The sequence below is a fragment of the Neofelis nebulosa genome, chromosome 16 (genome assembly GCF_028018385.1).
Source record: "Neofelis nebulosa isolate mNeoNeb1 chromosome 16, mNeoNeb1.pri, whole genome shotgun sequence".
Taxonomy (NCBI): domain Eukaryota; kingdom Metazoa; phylum Chordata; class Mammalia; order Carnivora; family Felidae; genus Neofelis; species Neofelis nebulosa.
Window position 1 is genome coordinate 64,688,522 of NC_080797.1, and position 19,190 is coordinate 64,707,711.

A 19,190-nucleotide genomic window follows, 5' to 3' on the forward strand; every position below is an offset into this window, starting at 1 on the left:
CTAGGACCAGAGGCCAGCAGCCAAAGTGATGGGTCCACGGAGGGCAATGCCACGTGCAGAGTAAGAGCAAGAAGCGCGAGTAGGAACCCCACCTCAGGGAACCCTCCAACCCCTGAAGTCTTCCTCTCACACAGAGCTGCTGAATGGAAGCACCTGGATTCCTAAATCGGGATTTTTGTTTTCTGTTACTCTGATCACAGGCCCCCTCTTGCAGGCTCCAGCTGAGCTGGGGGAGTTTCTGCCTACCCTTAATATACAGTGCTAGCCCGGGGCGCTCAAGTCGGTTAAGCATCCTACTTTAGCTCAGGTCATGATCTCGAGGCTCGTGAGTTTGAGCCCCACATCGGGCTCTATGCTGACAGTTCGGAGCCTGGAGCCTGCTTCAGATTCTGTGTCCCTCTCTCCCCACCCCTCCCCTCCTCACACCCTCTCTCTTTCATTAATACCTTTTTTTTAAGATATTGATATCCCTGAGATGATACTGGGTCATCACTACCAGGGGCAGAGTCTGCATCTTTGTCCCCAGTGTTTGACAGTGTCTGACACTGAATAGGCAGGTAGGAAATATTAGTCCTAACCCTAAGCCTTCCCTAAGGTCAGGGGACTCAGCTCTTCCTGGAGCTACCAGCAGGGGGAGCCAGCATCTCGCAAGTGAAAGGGCTGGCAGGATTGTAGGACAGAGGGACACTGGGCCTGGCTTTTATTGAGGCTGGTGCTTCTTCAAGAGAATGGGACCCAAGACATTGGTGACCACTTCCTTCCCTAAGGATAGCCCACCCCAGGAAGAGAAGTGGAGTCCATTCCTCTGGCTGGGGCTGGGAGTGGGGAACATGTCACCGGGGCATTCGACAAGGCAGCCTGCCTGGTCTATAGTTAGGCCTCTTCCTTACCTCCCCACTTCCTCCTGAGACAGCCTGCCAAAGGGCTGGTTTCCCCTAAACTGGGACAGATGTCGTTATAGGGACAAGGGTCTTCCGGGCCCATCTTAGAACATGGTTCTTTGAGTCCTGACCTTCAAACTTCTTCCTCTTTTTGTTCCTTTCCCTTATGGATTCCCCAGATGACCCGTCCTAACTACAACTTCAGAAGTGCATTGCCCTCTAAGGAAGCCTCTCACCCTTCTGCGCACAGGTCTCGAGGCGGTTCTCCTCCACCTTTCCTACTGGAACTTTATCAAGTTCAGGATTCACAACTCTACAGCAGGCCCAGGGCAGGGTGGCATATGTTGGGGAATTCTGCATGGAGTTGACAGATTGGACTGCAGGCTAGCTGTGTGGCCATACCAAGCCACCTCGAACCTGTTTCCTTATCTGCCAGAACAGGGCTAGTTCTTGGCTCGTTTACTCCGCCATACTGTTAAGAGATGAAACAAGATAGTGTTTGTAAAAATGGTTTTGAGGAAGTATGAAGTATTGCAAAAGTATAAGGAAGACCAGAATTGCAGTCCTCAGAGCCTGTTTAGGATCGAACACTGGCATCAGAACTGGAAGGTCTCAAATCTTCTAAAACTGACCAGCACCGAAGCTGCTCGAGGACCCGTGCCCCTCAAATGTCCACAGGGTTAGAACCCCGATGCTTGCTAGAGGACTTTCCCTAAAAGGCTCTGCCTCCTGTTGCAACAAAGTGACCCAGATGCTGCAGCCTGACAGCCCCATCTCTGGTTTCAGTGCAGGTTTATTTCAGTTTTATATTTTATTCCAGGCAAGTGCTTATTACATGGATAGTATTCATGTCTCAATACCTAAAGTCTTGGAGCATGAACAGCCACTAGAATACAGTTCAATAGTAAAAATACAATATGTACAAAATTAGGGTTTTTGTAGGGTTTTTTTTTTTTTTTTTCCCACACAGCAGATGTATCCAAACACATAAAAATCTCTACAGTCTGGGGTCGCTACGGTTTATATTTCAGGAAACGGAGACACAGTGACCGAGTCCTCACTGTAAACAAGGGCCACCTCTTTAGGGGATGGGGATGGAACCCTGGGATGGGGGAGAAGCTGTTCCTGGAGAGCAGGGGTATGGTGACCCCTAATTCCCCTCCAGGCACTCCCTGCCCTTCTTTGGCCCCCCAAGGAACCAACCTCCCCCTCTCCCCGAGGTAAAGGCTCCCAGCCAGTGAACCACTCTTAACATCAAAAAGTAAAACACGCATGAGAGGTAAGGTGTGTGTGTGTGTGTATGTGTGTGTGTATGTGTGCGCACACGCACGCGTCCCCCAAGCTGGAAGGGCTAGGGAGGGGCAGGCGGTCCCACAGGGTGAGGACAGATATGGTCCTGACAGCTCTCAGAGGGGAGATGCCCAAGGAAGGGCTGGGCGGCGGCTGCCCTCTCGGGCACACGGCATCACAGCGTTCACAAACAACAAAAACAACAGCAACAACACCCATCGTCACCAATCTGGACATAGTCATTCGGCACTAGATTCGAAGGCCCCCACTGCTAGGGGTGGGGAGGGGCAGGGGCGGTGAACAGGCGGATGAGGTATCTGTGCAGGCCCGAGAGGCCACTGGTTGACACACTTTCTGGAATGGCCTCAGGATGCAGGGAGGTGAACAGAGCTTGAGAGGGAGGGCAGGTTCCCCAACGCTTCTCTGTTCCCTGGGCGCCAGGCTGATCGGGCTCCCTCTGCTCTTTCGGTTGTAATCACTCAAGGAAGAGTGGAAACTGGTTTCCCCAAGAACCAGGGTGGCAGGTGGTGGCTGCAGGGGCAGGAAGGCAGCGAGCTTGTGAGGTGGGAGTGCTATGCTGGGGTGGGTGTGGGGCTCCCTCTTAGAGGCCTCTAGGGTGTCCACAGGCCTCCCTTTCCCCACCCCAGGAGAGACAAAGGAGAGCAGTCCCCTGGGAAGTCTCCAGGACCAGGAAGGAACTGAAAGGGGGTTCTTAGGTGTCCAAACCTGTTCAAGACCTTTGCCAGCCTCCTCAGAATATTGCAGGCCACTCCTCCTGCCCCCAGCCTGTCAAAGCAAACTTCACACCTAGGGACACTGGCTTCCTCTCCCCACACTGAAAGGCCATCGTGTGTCCAGGTGGGGAGCCAAGTGCACAACTGAGTGTGTCTGACACAAGGCCACTTGTAATAAATACCCACATAAAAAGAGAAGCCAAAGCGGTCTGCCGAGGCAGAGGCAGGGAAAGAAGCATGCCCCCCCCACCCCCCCACCCCCCCACACAGGCCCCCTGACTCCCCACCCCAAGCTCAGCCCTGCCCTAGGACCAACCAAGGACCTTCCTCAGAGGAAAGTTGTGGCACGCAGCAGCCTCCGAGTATACACTCAGAACAGCCCACTGGGAAAAAGTGGATGTTCAGGGGGAAAGAGAGAGATGATAGCAGAGACAGAGGAGTTGGGGCAGGAGTAGCAGCCCTCCTCCCTTCTCTACAGGTCCCCAGAGCAGCAGGGAAGGAGCTTGGTTGGGCCCAGGCCCTAGATTTTTAACTTCCTCAGCAGTGTGGCTTCAGGCACCTGGAACCCAGACCAGATAGCTACTAATCCACTTCTCTGAGGCTGCAGGAGGCACTCAGGCACACCCATCCCTCGGGAGTGCACAGCACTGAGCAGAGGCCAGGGAACCAGGGATGGGGACTGACGGGTCCAGAGAAGCTCTCTCCCCAGCTGTACCCAGGCCGGCAGGAGGCGGGGAGGGGCAGGACCGCTAAGCCCTTCCTTCCCAGTCCCCACCCACCTTCAGCCTACCATCCTGAGGTCAGGAGCCCAGTGGCAAGGATTGGGGCGCTCAGGGAGCTTAGCAACAGCACGGGTTCAGTTGTTGATAGAGACTCCTCTTAACTAGCTTCTGCTGTGACGAGCCAGTGACCGCAGCTGGGTTGGAGAACCATAGGCTGGTGCCCACCTGTGTGGGTGGGACTGCAGAGCAGCCACTTCTTAGGATCTGTCGCATGTACTCAGAGCAGAGCGCCCCCCCGCCACGGTACCCAGCTTTCTGGGCCAAGTTGCTTCAGTTCTGCTCCCTCTCCCCATCCCCTCCAAAGGCCTGGCTCAGAGAAGGCCGAGGCTCAGGACAGAGGACCCGGCACTCAGCCACCTCATCAGACAGCAATAGCAGCAGCAGCACAGGAAGGCAGGCAGGGTCGGGGAAGCCGGAGAACACAACACCCACTTCGCACTGGTTGCAGGGGACAAGGTGGGGAGGCGGGAACGGCACTGGAGCTGGCACCAGGCCGGACGAGTGGCACATTCACCAGAGTGTCTCATCACTTTATCAAGTCCTAGTGCAGTGGGGTAACCCCCTGCCCTGTGCCCAGCTCCCTGGGGGGGCCCTCCCTCCCCTGGCTCAGAGTCTCTGCACCCCCTTCCCCTAGGAGGCCTGGGGGTGGGTGTGGGTGGGGCGGGCCTTGGCCTGGCTGGAATGTGTGGAGCTGGTGGGTGGGAGAGTGGGGGACAGGTCCCCCTCCCTGCCCCCACTGGGGGCCTCTGAGTGGCCTCATCCTCAAGCCAGCTTGAGTGTGCTGACCGGGAAGGAGGGCATGGTGACCATGGTCACGGGGTTGAGCACTGTCTGGCCCACCAGCTGGGGGTGGTGCACCACCTGAGCCCCCACAGCTGGCTTTGCCATGACAGTGGCTGGGGGTCCCAGCCCCGCTGTGCCATTCACTTGCTGGTGTGAGAGGGTGTGGGCAATGTGGCTCACCGCCACGGGCTGGCTCACTGCCACAGGCTGTGGATACAGGGGCAGCTGGGAGCCGAGGTGGGCCACATGGTTGAGGGTGGCAGGGTGCACTGTGATGTGGCCAATGGGGGGTGTGGCAGGTGCCAGCTGCACAGCAGGGCTGGGGGCCGAGGGGGCAATGTGGGCGATGTGCTTGCCGCCCGGCCCCTGTAGAACGTGGTTCACAGTCTGGATGACTGAGGCGTGGGTGGTGGCCGTGTGGGCGATGACCGTGGAACCTCCACCAGCTGCAGCCACCAGATGGGCTGGAGCGGGCACCAGCGTCTGGGCAGGGGCAGCCGGTGGGGGAGGAGGGGCTGGCAGAGGTGTCTTCTGCTGTGGTGGCGGCTGCTGCCCAGGCAGGTGGACAGGAGACAGGGCCACAGGCTGGGAGTGGGGGTGTGGATGGGGAGGCAGAGGTGCGGGGGCGGTGCTGGGCGGTGGCTTCGGCAGCTCCGGGTGGGGGCGATGGCTCAGTTTAGGTGGGCCCAGGCCGGCCTGATCCTCCTCCATATCCTCGTCTATGTTGTCCTCACCCTCTGTGGGGGGACACGGGGACAGGGACAGGTCAGAAAGGCTCGCGAAACAAGAGGCTGGAGTAGTAGATGCCCCTGGGGTCTGGGGGCATGGAGCTGGGGGGGCAAGGGCTTGACCAGGGAGGGGCAGGTGGGGCTCACCAGAGGCCGTAGAGGTGGAGGCCTGGTCGTCCTCCGGCTGGCCAGTCTGCCGGAGCACACGGTCGATCTCCAGCACGTCCATCCACTGGCTCAGCTCATGCTTGAGCTCCGCCAGCCGCTGCTGTGTGGCGATCTTCTCCCGCGCCAGCCGCTCCATCTCATGCTCGTATTCCTTCTCCTTCCTCTTCAGAGACTGGACAACAGCCAAGAGACCGAAGGATACCCTGAGCAGAGGCCACAGGGTCCCCAGGGTCCCCAGAACCGCAATCCCTTCCCACTGCCACCCTGGCCTCCAGGTCACTTAGCACCCAGGGGCAGTCTGCAGTGATGGGGCCGCGGGGGACCACACCCACTGCTGGTCCATGGCTTTGTCCCGTGAGGCCCTGCATCCTGGGGACTGTGGGCTCTCCAGCAGGCACCATTGAAAAAAAGCACAGATCCAGGCCAGCCCCACTCTAGGATGAAGGCCTTCCCCCACCCCCACATCAACTGTGTCCTGAGGGGCTTCATGGCCCCTGGCCCTATCCACCCTCCTGGCAGCCACTTGCCTCCATTCTGCAGAGGACACAAGGGGTAACAGACTTCTCCGTGACGCTCAAGGCCCCGCCACCACTCATACCATGCTGTCAGTCACCATGCCACAGGCTACCCTCCTTGGAACTCATTCCCCAAAGAACCCCAAACAATCCTGCCCTTTGCTCCACAGCATCATTCACTAGTCTTAACTTCAATGTCCCTGAGGATGCCTCTCAGACTTTGTGGCATGGCCTCCAACCCCCTGAATTTCTTCTTGACCTGCCTCCATCTCATCCCCGGCAGCTGTTGGCTTTGCCCTCTGCTCTCACCTGGGCTACTCTCCGTGGCACCTACCTGTGCTGCCTCTCAACCACACTCTCCATTTTCACCCTGCCCACAGCCCTCCAGGTTCCCCAGGCTGCTGAATGATCGATCCCTAAGCCCTGGAACGTGCCCCTCCTTCCACACCTGCAGCTGAGCTGCACTGACCAAGGAGAAATGGCTCAATGGCACCTCTGACATGGAGCACCACTGGAGACACTTCTGTCCTTCACCACAGGTTCCACATTGCTCCTGCCCCCATGGCGCTGATGCCACCCACCTCACTAAGAACACCAACAGGGAGTTCCCTTGTCCACAGAGCCATCCCTGCCTCAACTCCTCCAGGCCCACAGCCTCTTAGGTTCACCCCTCATGTTGGTGCTAGATGCCATGCCTCCCAGACTGTGGCACTGCTCCCCTATCAGAAGTGTCTCGAGGGGCATGTGGGTGGCTCAGTCGGTTGAGCGTCCAACTCTTAATGTCAGCTCAGGTCAGGATCCAGGGTCGTGGGATCGACCGCTCAGCACAGAGCTGGCTCAACATCCTCTCTCCCTCCACCTCTCTCCCCCACTTGGCATATGTACTTTCTCTCTCAAAAAAAAAAAAAAAAAAAAAAAAAGTGTTTTATATCCCCAAAAGGCCAGCTTGTGTCCTATGCCTCAGCTCCTACCCTCCATGACCTCCTGAAGCTGACACTTTATTAAAACTGACTCCTCTAAGTCTTGGAGACCTCCCTGTTGCCAGTTTCTCTTTGGCCCAGACATGTCACGAGTGCTGGGTCCACCAAACATGGACACTTTTGCCCTGTTGCATCCTGAGTCTCTTAACCTGACCTATTCCTGAGCTCCTGGCTTCTAAGGCTGGCCGGTTACGGCCCGGTACAGAACCCACCGACTCTTCCTACACCAAACTATCCAGCTTGTCTTAGTTTTCCTCTCTGAACCCGGTCTCACACACAGATGGTCCCTTCTCATCCCTCTACATCATATGTGCTTGTGCTCCAAGACCACATCTGACTCCCACCACCCATCCCATCTCATGCCCTGACCAGTGCATCTTCTTGCCCTTGAGCCCTTCTTGGCACCGCACAACACTCTTGAGCATTTAATAAGACTGTCAGGTAGTACTTAATCAGACACTAGCTCATATTATCCCTAAAAGCTTCGTATTTTGTCCTTCCACCTCCATACACACTGTTCCTTGTCCAACGCTGTGAGTAAAGGCAAGGACTGTTTTATTATCAGCTTTATCCCCTGACCCGACCAGTGTCCAGGACAGAATTATGCACATCTTAGCTCCAGGGGAAGGATCTGTGAGGATGTGAGCATGTTGGTTCCCACCTCTATCCTGTCTCTCTGCTTTATCACAGAATCACAGTCACATTAGACATAAGTTTCCCCTGACTCTATTTCTACAAGCAGTTTTATAGCAGCCTTCCTGACTGTTCACTTGTCCCTCTTGGGCATGGCAATGTCTTCAAGTTTCCACTAAACTAGGCCCAATTTCCCTACGCTTCCTCGTGCAGCCCCAAACTCCTGTGTTTCTGACCTCACCAGTAAGAAATGCCTCAAACCATTAGTACCTGCCAACACATAACCCAGACACAACCATGCAATGTTCTGGCCTGAAACCTGGTAGTTTTACAATTCTGCTAGCAGTCCCAGGCCACACACAGCCTTCTCTATCCTGGTTTTGAGATTTAATCTGTTTCCCTCTATATTTCTCCCAGAAGGATCCCTCCCTTACACACACACACACACACACACACACACACACACACACACACACCTGGCTTCTCACCTGGCTCTACCCTGAGAGGCCAGTGCTGGACATGACATCAGATGAGGCCATATCAATGATGGGGCCTGTGGTGAGTCAGCTCTCACTTGAACCTGGCTGCTAGGGGCTGGAAGTGGTGTCCTGAACTCTACCTACCAGCAGGAAGAGTAGATTTCTGACTTAGGGAGAAACTCAGAGGCCAAAACCTCTTTTTCTTACCCAGCTCAGTTATCCACAGGCCTAGAGGCCCCCGGAAAGTTTCTCCAGGGTCCAGCTTTTGTCCACATTGCTTCATTTTAAACACATTTCCTAAAACTGCTTGGATGCATAGTTTGGTACCTGCCTATTCCTCTTCCTGTTTTTGTCCACCTCACTGTGGCTTTCTTAAAATCTTCCACGCCACTCTGAGTCTGGCTGGGAGCTACAGCCTTCCCACCTCAGCAAACAACCAATGCTTTCAGTCTACACACCTTATTGGTCTCTCTACTATTCCATTTTGACTCCTATCTAGTGCCCTGCTGCCCCCCCCACCCCCAGCCCCTGGCCCATCTCTACTCTCCACGTGGTAACCCCCACGGCCACCTTTAAGTTCTAAAACTGAATCCTGCTCCCTCTTGCTGGAGACATTTCAGCCTGAGCTGGGCTTTCTGCCCTCTGCTTTGCCCAGGTCACCCTGGAACCTTCAGGTCTCAGTTCAGATGCCCCTTCCTCAGCAACAACCTCCGGCACACCTCAAAACAGATCCTCTGATCCCTCCCTGTCCCTATTACATTCTCATGGCACAGTATTTATAATCTACCACCAAGACCAAACCTATGAAGACAGACCCACGCTTATTTCTTTGCTCCCTGCTTCATCCTCAGAATCAGACACAGAGCTGTCCAAAGTACCTGAGTGAATAAACAAATGAATGAGATTGAGGATTGAGATAGCCTTGTAACTTTTGTTTCTGCTTCCATTACCAGCCCCAGGACAAATTTCTCTTATGAACAGCCTGGGTACACCTCACACCTCGCTGCCTCCTCAGCCCAGGCTCATGTCTGCTGGTTCTACTAAGTCTCTATTTCTGATTTATTTTCAAATCCAGATATCATTGCAAGCAAGGCTTTCCTAAGTATGTGTCTATAAAGTGGAATATGCCATCCTATTCTTTCTACTTCTCAAGAATTATTATTAAGTTGGTGTTTATAGAGGACCAATCTGAACATTCCTATGATGAAGATGCTACTATTTCTTCCCACTTAGCAAAATGGCAGTACAAAAGAAACTGAGAGTCATAGAAAACGTCACAGCATTTGGACAAGGATTTGCTTCCAGGACACATAACTGCCTATGACTGAAGGACCGGGAACATTCTCAAGCCCAAGTTCTGCAAAAATATGTCAGAAGTAGGCCTCCTGGAGATCCTCCGAAGCCCACCCCCTCGGGCCTCTCCTCTTTCTAAGCCAGACAGGCCAGCAGCGAGGCCCCGCCCCTCCCAGAGCACGCGCGCACCCACGCGGACCCGGCCTTGCAGCGTCACTCCCTGCCGGCTGCACCCTCCCCTCGGAGCACGGAAGCCCCGCCCCCACCCCGTTTCCACCAATCTTCGAGCCCGACCCCTCCCCTCCAGGGTGCCGGGAAGCGGCCTGGAGGCGCGCCAGCCCCTCCCCCTCACCCGCAGGGCGGGCGGAAGGGCGCGCGTTCGCGGGAGCTTGGGAGGGAGCAGCCGGCTGGGAGCAGTCGCGAAGCAGCGCCTCCGCCCCCTGAACAAGTCAGGCTCCGGTTACCTCAGGGCTGTGACCCCGCAGTACTGGCCGGGGGAGGGGTGGCGCCCGGCCCCGGCTCAAAGCTCGGTCAGATCCTCTTTGCTACCCTTCCCACAGGAACCTTAATGCTGCCCGACCCCCCAGCTGTCGAAGCGCGCCGATAGGGGGACCGCAAGCTGCCCCCGCCCCCGCCAGGCAGGGAGCCCTAAGTCCCTCCCACTCCCCAACGGCTCCATTCGGACTCCGTCTCCGCGGCAGCCGAGCGTGGCCGCGCGCCCCACCCCCACAGCCTCCTTTCCGGCACGCGGAACCCTCGGCCGGTTTCCAAGGAAACCGAAACACGGGGCCGTCATGGCAACTGTCTTATCTGGCGGGTGCCCCCCACCCCGTACTGCAGAGGGAAGCCAATGTCCAAAGAGGGGAGGTCCACACAGACAGGAGGGCCCCTTTAAAAGGGGTTTTTAAAATCCCAGGCATGAGAAGAGCCTAATTTTTGAAGGTTCGGCGACCCGAGGACTGGTTACTTAGACATTTCCACAGCCTCCAGGATTAACCCCCAAAATTGAGTCGTGGCACCTCAATGCGCTCACTGGAAGGCTCTTAACCCTTTGGGGGTAAAACGGGGTGGGGCCTCACCGGAGCGCCGCCGCGTGCAAGGAGCCACGCCCAGGGGACTCCCCACCCCATCACGAGCGACAGATTCTCGGGCCAAATCCTGGTTCCCGCCCAGGCACTGCGGGCGGGCTGGAGGCGCCGGGGCGGCTCCACGCCCTTCTCACCCGCGGGGGCACTAAGAGCGCCAGGCTGTAACGCGGGCCCGGGAACCGGGTCCGAAAACAGAGCTGCGGAGGCGGCGCAGATGGCGGGGCTCCGCGGGGCGGCCAAACGGGAAAAGGGGGGGGGCGGAGAAGGGAACGCCGCGGCCGCCCTCCCCCGCGCACGCGCGCCCGTCCTCCCGCCCCCTCGCGGGCGGGGAGCCCCGCTGACGTCAGCCGGGCCATGTGCTCAGCGCCCGCGTGGAGGCGGGCGGGGGAGCGGGAGAGGGAGCGAGGGCGGGGCGGGGCCGCGGCGAGGGGAAGAGGGCGGGAGGGAATGAGGAGGAAGCTGGCGCAGAGGCCGCCGCCCGCCGTCCTCTCCGCCGCGCTTCCCTCCCCCGTACCTGGATGTACCGCAGCGCCGTCCGCAGCACACTCAAATTCGACGTCTTCTTGTCGTCCACGTTGGGGATGTTGCGCTTCAGGGTCTCAAAGCATTCTTTCAGATGGGCCCTCCTGGGGAGAGGGAGAGGCGCCAGTTAGCCAGCGCCTGGGGGGCCGGGGGCCAGGGCGGGGAGGGAAGGCCCCAGGAGAACAAGGATGGGACCTGTCCCCGGAGCGGGCAGGTCGAGCCCAGAGACACACACGCACGCACACACACCTGTTCTTCTCCAATTTGTTGTGGACTTCTCTGGTTCCGATCCTGAAACCCAGACAGACAGGAGGCTTAGGGAGGAGGGCCCAATTAGGTGGCCTTCCCGCCCCCTGCCCCCACTCCCCAAATGTCACAGGCGTCTTGCCCCCCATATTCTCTGTACAAAAAGCAGGAATGGGAGATGTTCACCCTGTTCAGATGTGCTTATACTCCCTGGAGGGCACACGTATGCTCGTAATTCACAACCCATTAACCCTCCATCCTGCCCCTTCCACCTAAGAGGAGATATAAGGTCTCCTGGGGCTCAGAGAAATAGCCAGTTGACCCCAGCCCTCACCCAAGAGTTCCCCAATCCAATACTCTGTCCAAAGGCCTGGAAATGCCATCGGCCCATCCTTGAGGGGGTCAGAGGACACAGAAGCCTGAGAAAACAGAGGGCAATGGCCATTCCCCACTCCCAGGGTGGGGATAGGCACAGGCACAGTGCAAACTGTCCAAATAAAACACCGTGCTTCTCAGATAGGGAGGTAGGACATGGCTTTGAAGGACTGGCTCAGGAGTGGGGGGGGGGGGGGGGGGGGGGGAGTGTACTTTCTCTTCCACACACAGCCCAGGATTCGGGCAGTTCTCCACCCCACCAGCCCAGACTCTGCCACACCTCACTCACCCCCCAGGCCTCTTCTTCTGTTCGCTGGATTTGACTTCTTCCGCTGGTGCCAACTTCAGGGTCCCAAGAGTGGGTGGGGGTGGCTGCTGGGGGGCCAGCTGGGGCTGGACTCCAGGGTGTGGTGCTATGGTCAGGATAGGGGTGGGGAGGGGCTGCAGAGGCTTAGGGCTGCCAGTGGGCGGAAGGGTGGTCTTGGAGTCCGGCAGCAGGGGAGCAGGGGTGGGCACCTGTGGCCTGGTGGGCAGGGGGGCAGCCTCCTTAATGCTGAGTCCAGGGGTGCTAACCAGGGCTGGCTGGCGGGGTGCCAGGGGCAGAGGCTGGGCTGCAGGAGGCAGTGGTGGGGGTGGGGGCAGAGGTTGAGGAGAGTTGGTCACTACTGGAATAGGAATGACAGTCAGTGGGGTGGGGGTGGCAAGTGGGGGTGGGGGTGCTGGCGGGGGTGCCGGAGGGGACAGAGGTAGGGGTGGTGCTTCAATGCGGGGCTCCTCCACGGGCAGGGCATGGGCCAGCCTGGCCAGGCTGCTGGCCTTCTTCTGCTCCTGCTCCCTCTCCCGCTCCAAGCGAAGCCGCTCCTGCTCCTCTACGCAGAGAGAACACAAGGGGTTTTCTCAGTGGGCCAGCAGTCCTGGGTCCCAGCTTCTGAAGTCTTCCAACCATAACACATCCTCTGACCCTGTCCCAGTTAGTGCTCAATGACACCACCGCTCAGCCTGAGACACCACAAATCCCCATCCACACCCAGTCAGGCACTGGGGTTAAGTGCTGGGGACACAGCGGCGAACAATTAAAACAGACCTAGTCTCTGCGTTGGGGAGTTCAAGGCCTAGAGGTGCTGAGGGCAAGGACAAGTTACAGAGGATAACAACCCAGGCTGAGAGAGGAGAGGGGCTGTGGAAAGACAGAGCAGGGGCTGTCAGAGAGGATGCTGGAGGCCTGGCAACCTGAAAGTTCAGAGGTTAGGCTGGTGATGAGCAGGAAGGTTCAGGAACAAGGCTGAGGGGAATGGGGTGATAGATAAGGTGGGCAGAGGCCAGTCAGCAAAGACCTCACAGGCTACCAGAGAAGAATGGGGGGCGGGAGGTAGGCGGATCATAGCTTCTGGGGAAGGCCTTAGAAAGTATTTACCAAGTACTTTCCAGAGGGCAGGCGGCACCTCCACTTCACAGATGAAATAAATTAGTTCAGAAAGGCAAAGTGATTTGTTGAGGACCACACAGCAAGTCACAGGTATTACTGAAACTACACCCAGCCAGGAATCCAGACACCCGGCGTATACCTATACTTGCTGTGTCAGCATCTGCTCACTAGGTGTCTGTACACACACACACCTGTGGATCCTCACAAGAGTCCACACCACAGGCAGGGCAGGGACATCACCTTCAGTTCACACATGAGGAAATCAGGCCCAGGACTCCCAGGGCCTGATTTCCTCAGAGACCACACAAAACAAATTCGGTCCTTCTCTGCCCTTTGTGGTGCTAGAACTCATCGTTCCCACATCCCTCTTGTCCCCACCACCAGCGGGACAACCAGGAAGCAAAGAGGCAGGCGGGAAAGAAGGGCAGCTTCGCACCGGTCAGTTCAGCATCTCTGCTGAAAGACCTGCTGCCAGGTGAGGCCTGCTCAGGAGCTGGCTGAGAACACCCTTCCTGATCCAGAAGCACCTCTCCATCTCCACCCAGCCCCATGCTCTCTGGGCCCCACCATTCAGGTTCCCTGGCTACAGGGCTGGGCAGGATCTCTGGGGAGCAGCTGTAGCCCCCAGGCCAGGGAGCAGGCTGGTCCACCAGCCCTCCTGCCCATCCCGGATTGGCCACACTGCTGACTGACTGAGCTGACAGCAGTAGCGGGCAGACACGCCCCAAACACACCACCCCACGGTGGGTGGGGTTGGGGGAGGGGAGGACAAGGTTGGCTAAGAGCCCCTTGTGGAGGAGGGCATCAACCCCACACTGGCCTTTGGGGCTCAGGGCCCCAGAAAACCCGAGGCCTCAGGGCCCTTTGGCCAACCAACAATTTGAATGTGAGCCAGGCCTGCTCCAGGCCCCTCCCTCCCGCAGGGGAGAAGAGGCGAAGGAGGAAGTAGAGAGTGTTGTGAGAGGGGAAGCACTCGGCGGTTTCCCAGCAGCACGGGGCCTCTTCCGTATCTCCCCTGCCCTTCTGGAAGGGGAGCTGCCAGGCCGGTGTGGGCCTGCTCCAATGAGGGGAGGCATTGGTCTCCCAGGCCTTTCCAAAGGCCCTGGCTTATATTACAGCTCTGGGGAAAGCCAGGTCTCTGCTCTCCAGCTTCCCAGAGACTACACTGGCACAGAGTTCCACCTACCACCTACCCAGTCCACCCCCCACCCATCCCCAAGGCAAGGCCGTGGAGGTCAGGGCCCAACACAGCCCACCTTCATTCCTTTGAGCCAGGACCCAAACTTTCACAGGTGTGGGGGTCGATGTTCCATTCTCCCATTAGCAGTGGGACAGAGGGGACCCCAAGCCCCAAGGACAGGTGTCCTGGGAACCCAGCCTGAAAGTAAACCTCATTCCCCATATTTTAAAGTAAGTCCACACAGCTGATCCAGGAGATGGCAACCTCCTTCTCACCTACTCTCTTCCAGAGCGAGGCAGGTACCAGGAAGAACCCAGGTGAATGGCCAAGCTCTATCACACCTGGATTGGCATGAGAAATCTTGACTGGTGGCAAAGAAGAGGGGGTGTCCCAAGCCAGATCCAGCCCACCAAAGCTTCCTGCCTCCTCCCCACCAGCAGCAACCCTCCTCCTATGCCCTGGGGAGGGGGAAACCCAGTGGGGACAGCAAAGTGGTAGTCACTCAAGGGCCTCCCTCAAGAACAACACAGGTTTAGACTCTTTAAAATAATGCACCTATGCAGCACTCCCAAACACGCACGCACTCTGACACCCTCCCTGGGCTCTGCCCAGAGGCTGGCCCCAGGGAAGTAAGCCTGACCGTTCTGGGGTGATTCAGGGGCCACAGCAGGCTCAGCGCTGGGGCCTGAGGAATCTACACTAGGTATCCCCCGTTGTTCAGGAGGAGTCCTCCCCTTCTTCATGCTAATAGGGAGCTAAATACATAAGGCAGCCCCCCCTCTCCCCTCCCAGGGTGTAAGTAGGTCAGGTAGAAGAGGCTCCCATTTGAGCCACCTCCATGAATGCTGGAAATGACCAGAACCCCCCCCCCCCCACCTGACCACCAGGATGGCCTCTCTTTCCTCTCACACACACATGTGCACACACATCCTCAGGTTCATCACGTGAGCAATCTGGCTGGTCTAGGTCAGGAAACCCACCCTTGAGATTGAACCAGGGCATGGACAACAGGATCCCTGTTCAGAGCTGCTCATCAGGTACATACCCAGGAAAGCAGTTCTGGTCAGCAGGTCCACACACCACCCCTTTTCTCCCATTTTTCCCACCCCAAGTCAGAGGACAGAACCTCAAGGAGGAGAAAAAAAAATATGAATTTGAGATTAACCGCTGCGGCCAGGTCTAGCCATCGGTATGTGAGCTTTTGGAGTAGATCTGGCTTTGCACCATCCATCCCCTAAGACCTCCTGCCACGCCAAGAAGGACCTGTGACTGGTCAGTTAAACTAGGCCTCTACTCAGCTCCCTGCCCTCAGGTCTCACCACGTGGGGGAGGGGCGCTCTCTCGCGTGCGCGCGCGCCCCCGCGCTGTCTCTGTCTCTCTCTGTGTGTGTGTCTCTCTCTCTCTCTCTCTCTCTCTCTCTCATCACTGTCCTTCTTACAGCCAGCTCTGGCCTCATTATTTGGGAAAGGGTGGAAGAGAAGAGGGCACAGGGTCTTCTCCCCTTCCCCAGAAGGCCAATCAGCCTGAAGGTAAAACGAAGGTGATGTGAGTGTTCTCTTGGGGCAACAGCAGGGTCAACCCTGTTCACCTCCAGCACAGTGCCTGATGCGCGGCAAGGACACAATAGGCACTCCTGAATTGCACTGTGTTGATGGTGGCAGCAGGTGACTCAAGTCTCTCCAATTCTTGTGCACGCTGCCCTCCCCTCCACGCCCCGTCGCTGGGCCCGAAAGCAGGACATTCTCGACCACCACCAGTACTGTCAGGGCCTGGCCCTGCTCAGGACCCCGAAAACAAGGGGGAGGGGCACGTGGGCTGATGTCCTGGCCCATCAATTCCGCAAAATCCAAGCATGTCAGTCTCACATATCTCGAGTGGCTCCTGACCTTGAGAGGCCTGTCGGCCGGGTTGGGCGGGCGGACCCGCTGCTCCCCCGCCCCTGGCCCGCTGCTGCTCCCCCCACCCCACCCCCTCCGCCGCTGCCGCGGCACAAGCTAGCTGCAGGGCGCGCGCGCACACAACACACACTACTACCTCCTGCATGACTCATCATTGAAGCAACAATAGGCAGAGAGAAAGGAAAGGAGGGCGAAGCACTCTCTCTACCACAACCAACTCGGCAGAAGGGTTGGGGAGGGGAGGTGGAGGGGACAGGAGTCCCCGGATACTGCACACACACCGATCCGGGTCCGAGGCCCTCGCAATGGTCCGGAAAACGGAGGTGTTTTACCTCCAACCCCTATTCCTGACCCTGAAGCCTGGGACCACCGACAGGGCGGGTGGGACGGAAAGCATCTGAAATTTTCCTTTCCTGTCGAGGGAACGTCAAAGTTTGCCCCTTCTCAAGCCTGGTTCACTCCACAATGTGGCCAGGGGTATTGTCAGGAGGTCCTGGTAAGAACGTTCCCCCAAACGTCAGTGGGAATATGTGAGCTCTAAATGTCCTGTCGCCTCGCAAGTCTGAGGGTTTCCCTTGCCCCAGGATCAAAAACAGGAGGTTAGGGCGAGAATGGACAGGTGAGCTCGGCTGCTCCTCCTTCCAGCGCACAGGCTCTCCCGGGGAGGTGCCCGGCGGCCGGAGCCAGGGCCCAACCCGGCGCAAGGCCACTCGCCAGCCCCGCCCAGGCCCCGCCCCCGGCCCAGCGCGAGGCAGCCGGGAGGGGCCGGGCCGCTCCGTCCCCAGCGGGAGTGTCCCCCGTGCACGTGGTCGGAGGCGGGGCCTGTCCACGTCACCACCCGGTGTAACCAACGGGCTTGGAACGCAGGCACACGCAACATTCCAGCCGAGAGCGGGTTTGGAACGCGCAGACACGCCACATTCCACACCGGCTAAAGTGGGGCGCAGCAAGGGGGGCCCGGGGACTGCCCCCAGCGACCTGCAGGCCTTTTCGCAAACACCCAATCAGCCCGGCTCTCACCCAAATCCCTGAAGCGCGACCCAGCCCAGCTCTGGGAGGCGGGGTCAGGCGGGGCTGGCCAGGATCATAAGACACGCGATGTCATTTCATTCTGCAAAGGCCGCCTCCGCCCCAAGCGGCTCGTAGATCGTCCGGGAGCGCCCCCCGCACCCTTCCCACAGGGCCAGGGAAGCCGGGGAGCCGCTCGGCGTAGAGTAATTCCCACCCCCCACTCCGTTACACACACGCCCACTCGTGTGCACTATACACTCGCCCGTGTACACGTCCGTTCATCCGCTCTCCTCGAGGCTCACATCACAATCCCCTCTGCACACACGCACGCACACGCGGGTCTGCCACCCCCACGCAACACCATTCCGCACCCCACCCCCCCACCAGCTCACACATCCTCAGCTCTACCCAGGGCGCCCCTGGCCCACGCGAAAGAAGCCCCCACGAAAGGTGCACACCGGGTGGCAGGCAGCTGAGGTGGCGCCCACAGGAGCCGGGTCCCTCACTGAATGTTAATGTATTCATTAATTAATTTTACTGCCCCCAACACTCCTCTCCAGGCGGCGGCTCTTGTGCGAACCTTGCGCTGCCCGGCTTCGCGGGCCGCTCGGGAGGGGGTCGTGTCCGCGGTGTCGCGTGGGCTCGGAGACCAGGGTCGCTCGTCTCCCCTTCCCCGGTGCCCCAGGGGCCCAACCAGGCCGCTCACCACGTGCTCTCTGTTGTTGCTGCGCTTGCCATTCCAGGAAGCGGGCCGCCTCCAGTAGCGTCTCTATGCTCATCGCGCCGAGAGCTGCCGGGGGCGCGCCGGGGCCGAGACTGCGGCCCGCGAGCCGGGCACAGGTCAGGCTGGCGGGCAGGCAGGAGGGAGGGATCACCTCCGGGGGGCGACAGGGCTGGGCGGCGCAGCGCACTCCGCAGGGAAGAACGGGAGAGCACGGAGACAAAAATTAATGTTTCCCAAAATATTTGCAAAATATAATTTGCAAATTTTAAAAATTTTGATGCAAAAAAACAAAAGGCAGCACTGCCTCCCTCCTTCCCCTCCCTCTCTTCTTCCCTTCAGATGCCTCCCGCCCCGCGGCCCCCGGGAGTCCCGCCGACAAGAAAAGGCTTTGCAACAAGATGGCGAGGAGGCACCGACACACACAACAAGGGAAGGAGCCGCGCTGCCCCCGGCCGCCGCCCCCGCTACTACACCGGGGCCGCAGCCAAAGCCCGGACCGGAGCCCCCGCCCGCAGGGCCGCGGCGTCTCAGGAAGGGAGGGGCGGGGTCCCGAGCGAGCTGGCCCCGCCCACTACAGACAGCGCGCGCACACGTGGCCGGTGTGGGGGTGGGAGAATCTCCAGCCTCGTTCGCGCCCTGCATTTCCGCTTTCTCGCCTCGCCCCGCCCCGATGGCAAGCCACAAGTTGAGCAAGGGCTGCGTGTTGCGGTCTTTCACAACGAAATTTGTCCTGCTGGAGGAAAGGAAGGGTGGAGACTTTAAGACATAAGTTAGCTCAAATAAGGATATTCCAGGTCAGGGAAACCTTAGGATGGTACAGACTGGCCTGACCCCAGGGTCTCCGCTCCCTACCCACACGTGACCTAATTCCTGCAACCACCCGGCTGTCGCAATTCCCCCGGGATCCGCCCGTGGGCGGAGCTGACGGCGGGACTCTGCCAGAGAACAGCCGGAGGGAGCGGAGTGGCGATCCGGTTCCGCGTTTTGTCTCCGTTCCTCCCCCCGCAGTGCGTTCGCATCCTATTAGGCGACGTCACCGGGCCGCGGGCCAATGGGCGGGCAGGACAACACGGCATGGAGCAGCTCCACATGGACACCCCGCGCCGCCAGCCTTCCGTTTAAAGGGCCAGTGTCTATCACGGTCACATTCGTGGGTGCGGATGGGTCCACTGTAAGAACGGAGGGTGGGACGCCGAGAGGGAAATTCCGCAGTTGTGCCCTGGCCGACCCTTTACTTTTCACCACCTTCCCTTTAAAACCAAGTCTCTCTCTTTTCTTCCCCTAAATTCTTGTCTTTGTCCACGCGTGTCGAACTGTGCCACCCACAGGCCACCCTTTGAACTGGGGCCGGGGCGGGGGCAGTTAAGGCAAGGCGTCCACAGCCTAGACTAAGGGGGCGTGGCCCAAATCGGGAACAACAACGTGGAGGGCGGAAGCCTGGCCCTGCCAGCCGC

The 19,190-nt window shown here is 58.6% G+C and overlaps 2 protein-coding genes across 2 annotated transcripts in view; one reads left to right on the top strand and one right to left on the bottom strand.

Moving 5' to 3' along the window:
- Nucleotides 1–1,920, top strand: part of SGSM2 (small G protein signaling modulator 2) — a 39,785-nt gene extending 37,865 nt beyond the window's left edge. Inside the window, exon 24 of the mRNA XM_058704768.1 lies at nucleotides 1,061–1,920. Within this exon, the coding sequence (XP_058560751.1) occupies nucleotides 1,061–1,074 (14 nt within the window). The 3' untranslated portion in view covers nucleotides 1,075–1,920. The remainder of the gene's footprint in view (nucleotides 1–1,060) is intronic.
- Nucleotides 1,657–18,244, bottom strand: MNT (MAX network transcriptional repressor). The gene is made up of 6 exons (XM_058704776.1): nucleotides 17,719–18,244; nucleotides 11,787–12,366; nucleotides 11,126–11,167; nucleotides 10,869–10,980; nucleotides 5,346–5,538; nucleotides 1,657–5,207 (listed from the first exon to the last, which is right to left on the bottom strand). The coding sequence occupies exons 1-6, from the start codon at nucleotides 17,789–17,791 to the stop codon at nucleotides 4,450–4,452; spliced, it is 1,758 nt and encodes a 585-aa protein (XP_058560759.1). The 5' UTR covers nucleotides 17,792–18,244; the 3' UTR covers nucleotides 1,657–4,449.
- Between the last annotated feature and the right edge of the window lie 946 nt (nucleotides 18,245–19,190).

Bases quoted from the DNA above. Each gene is read 5' to 3' on its own strand.
- MNT (XM_058704776.1), bottom strand. From the start codon at position 17,791: ATGAGCATAGAGACGCTACTGGAGGCGGCCCGCTTCCTGGAATGGCAA. The intron at 5,539-10,868 runs GTACGGGGGAGG...GCTGTTGTCCAG, and splicing joins CGGCGCTGCGGTACATCCAG to TCTCTGAAGAGGAAGGAGAA. The intron at 5,208-5,345 runs GTGAGCCCCACC...GTCCCCCCACAG, and splicing joins CTCCACCTCTACGGCCTCTG to AGGGTGAGGACAACATAGAC.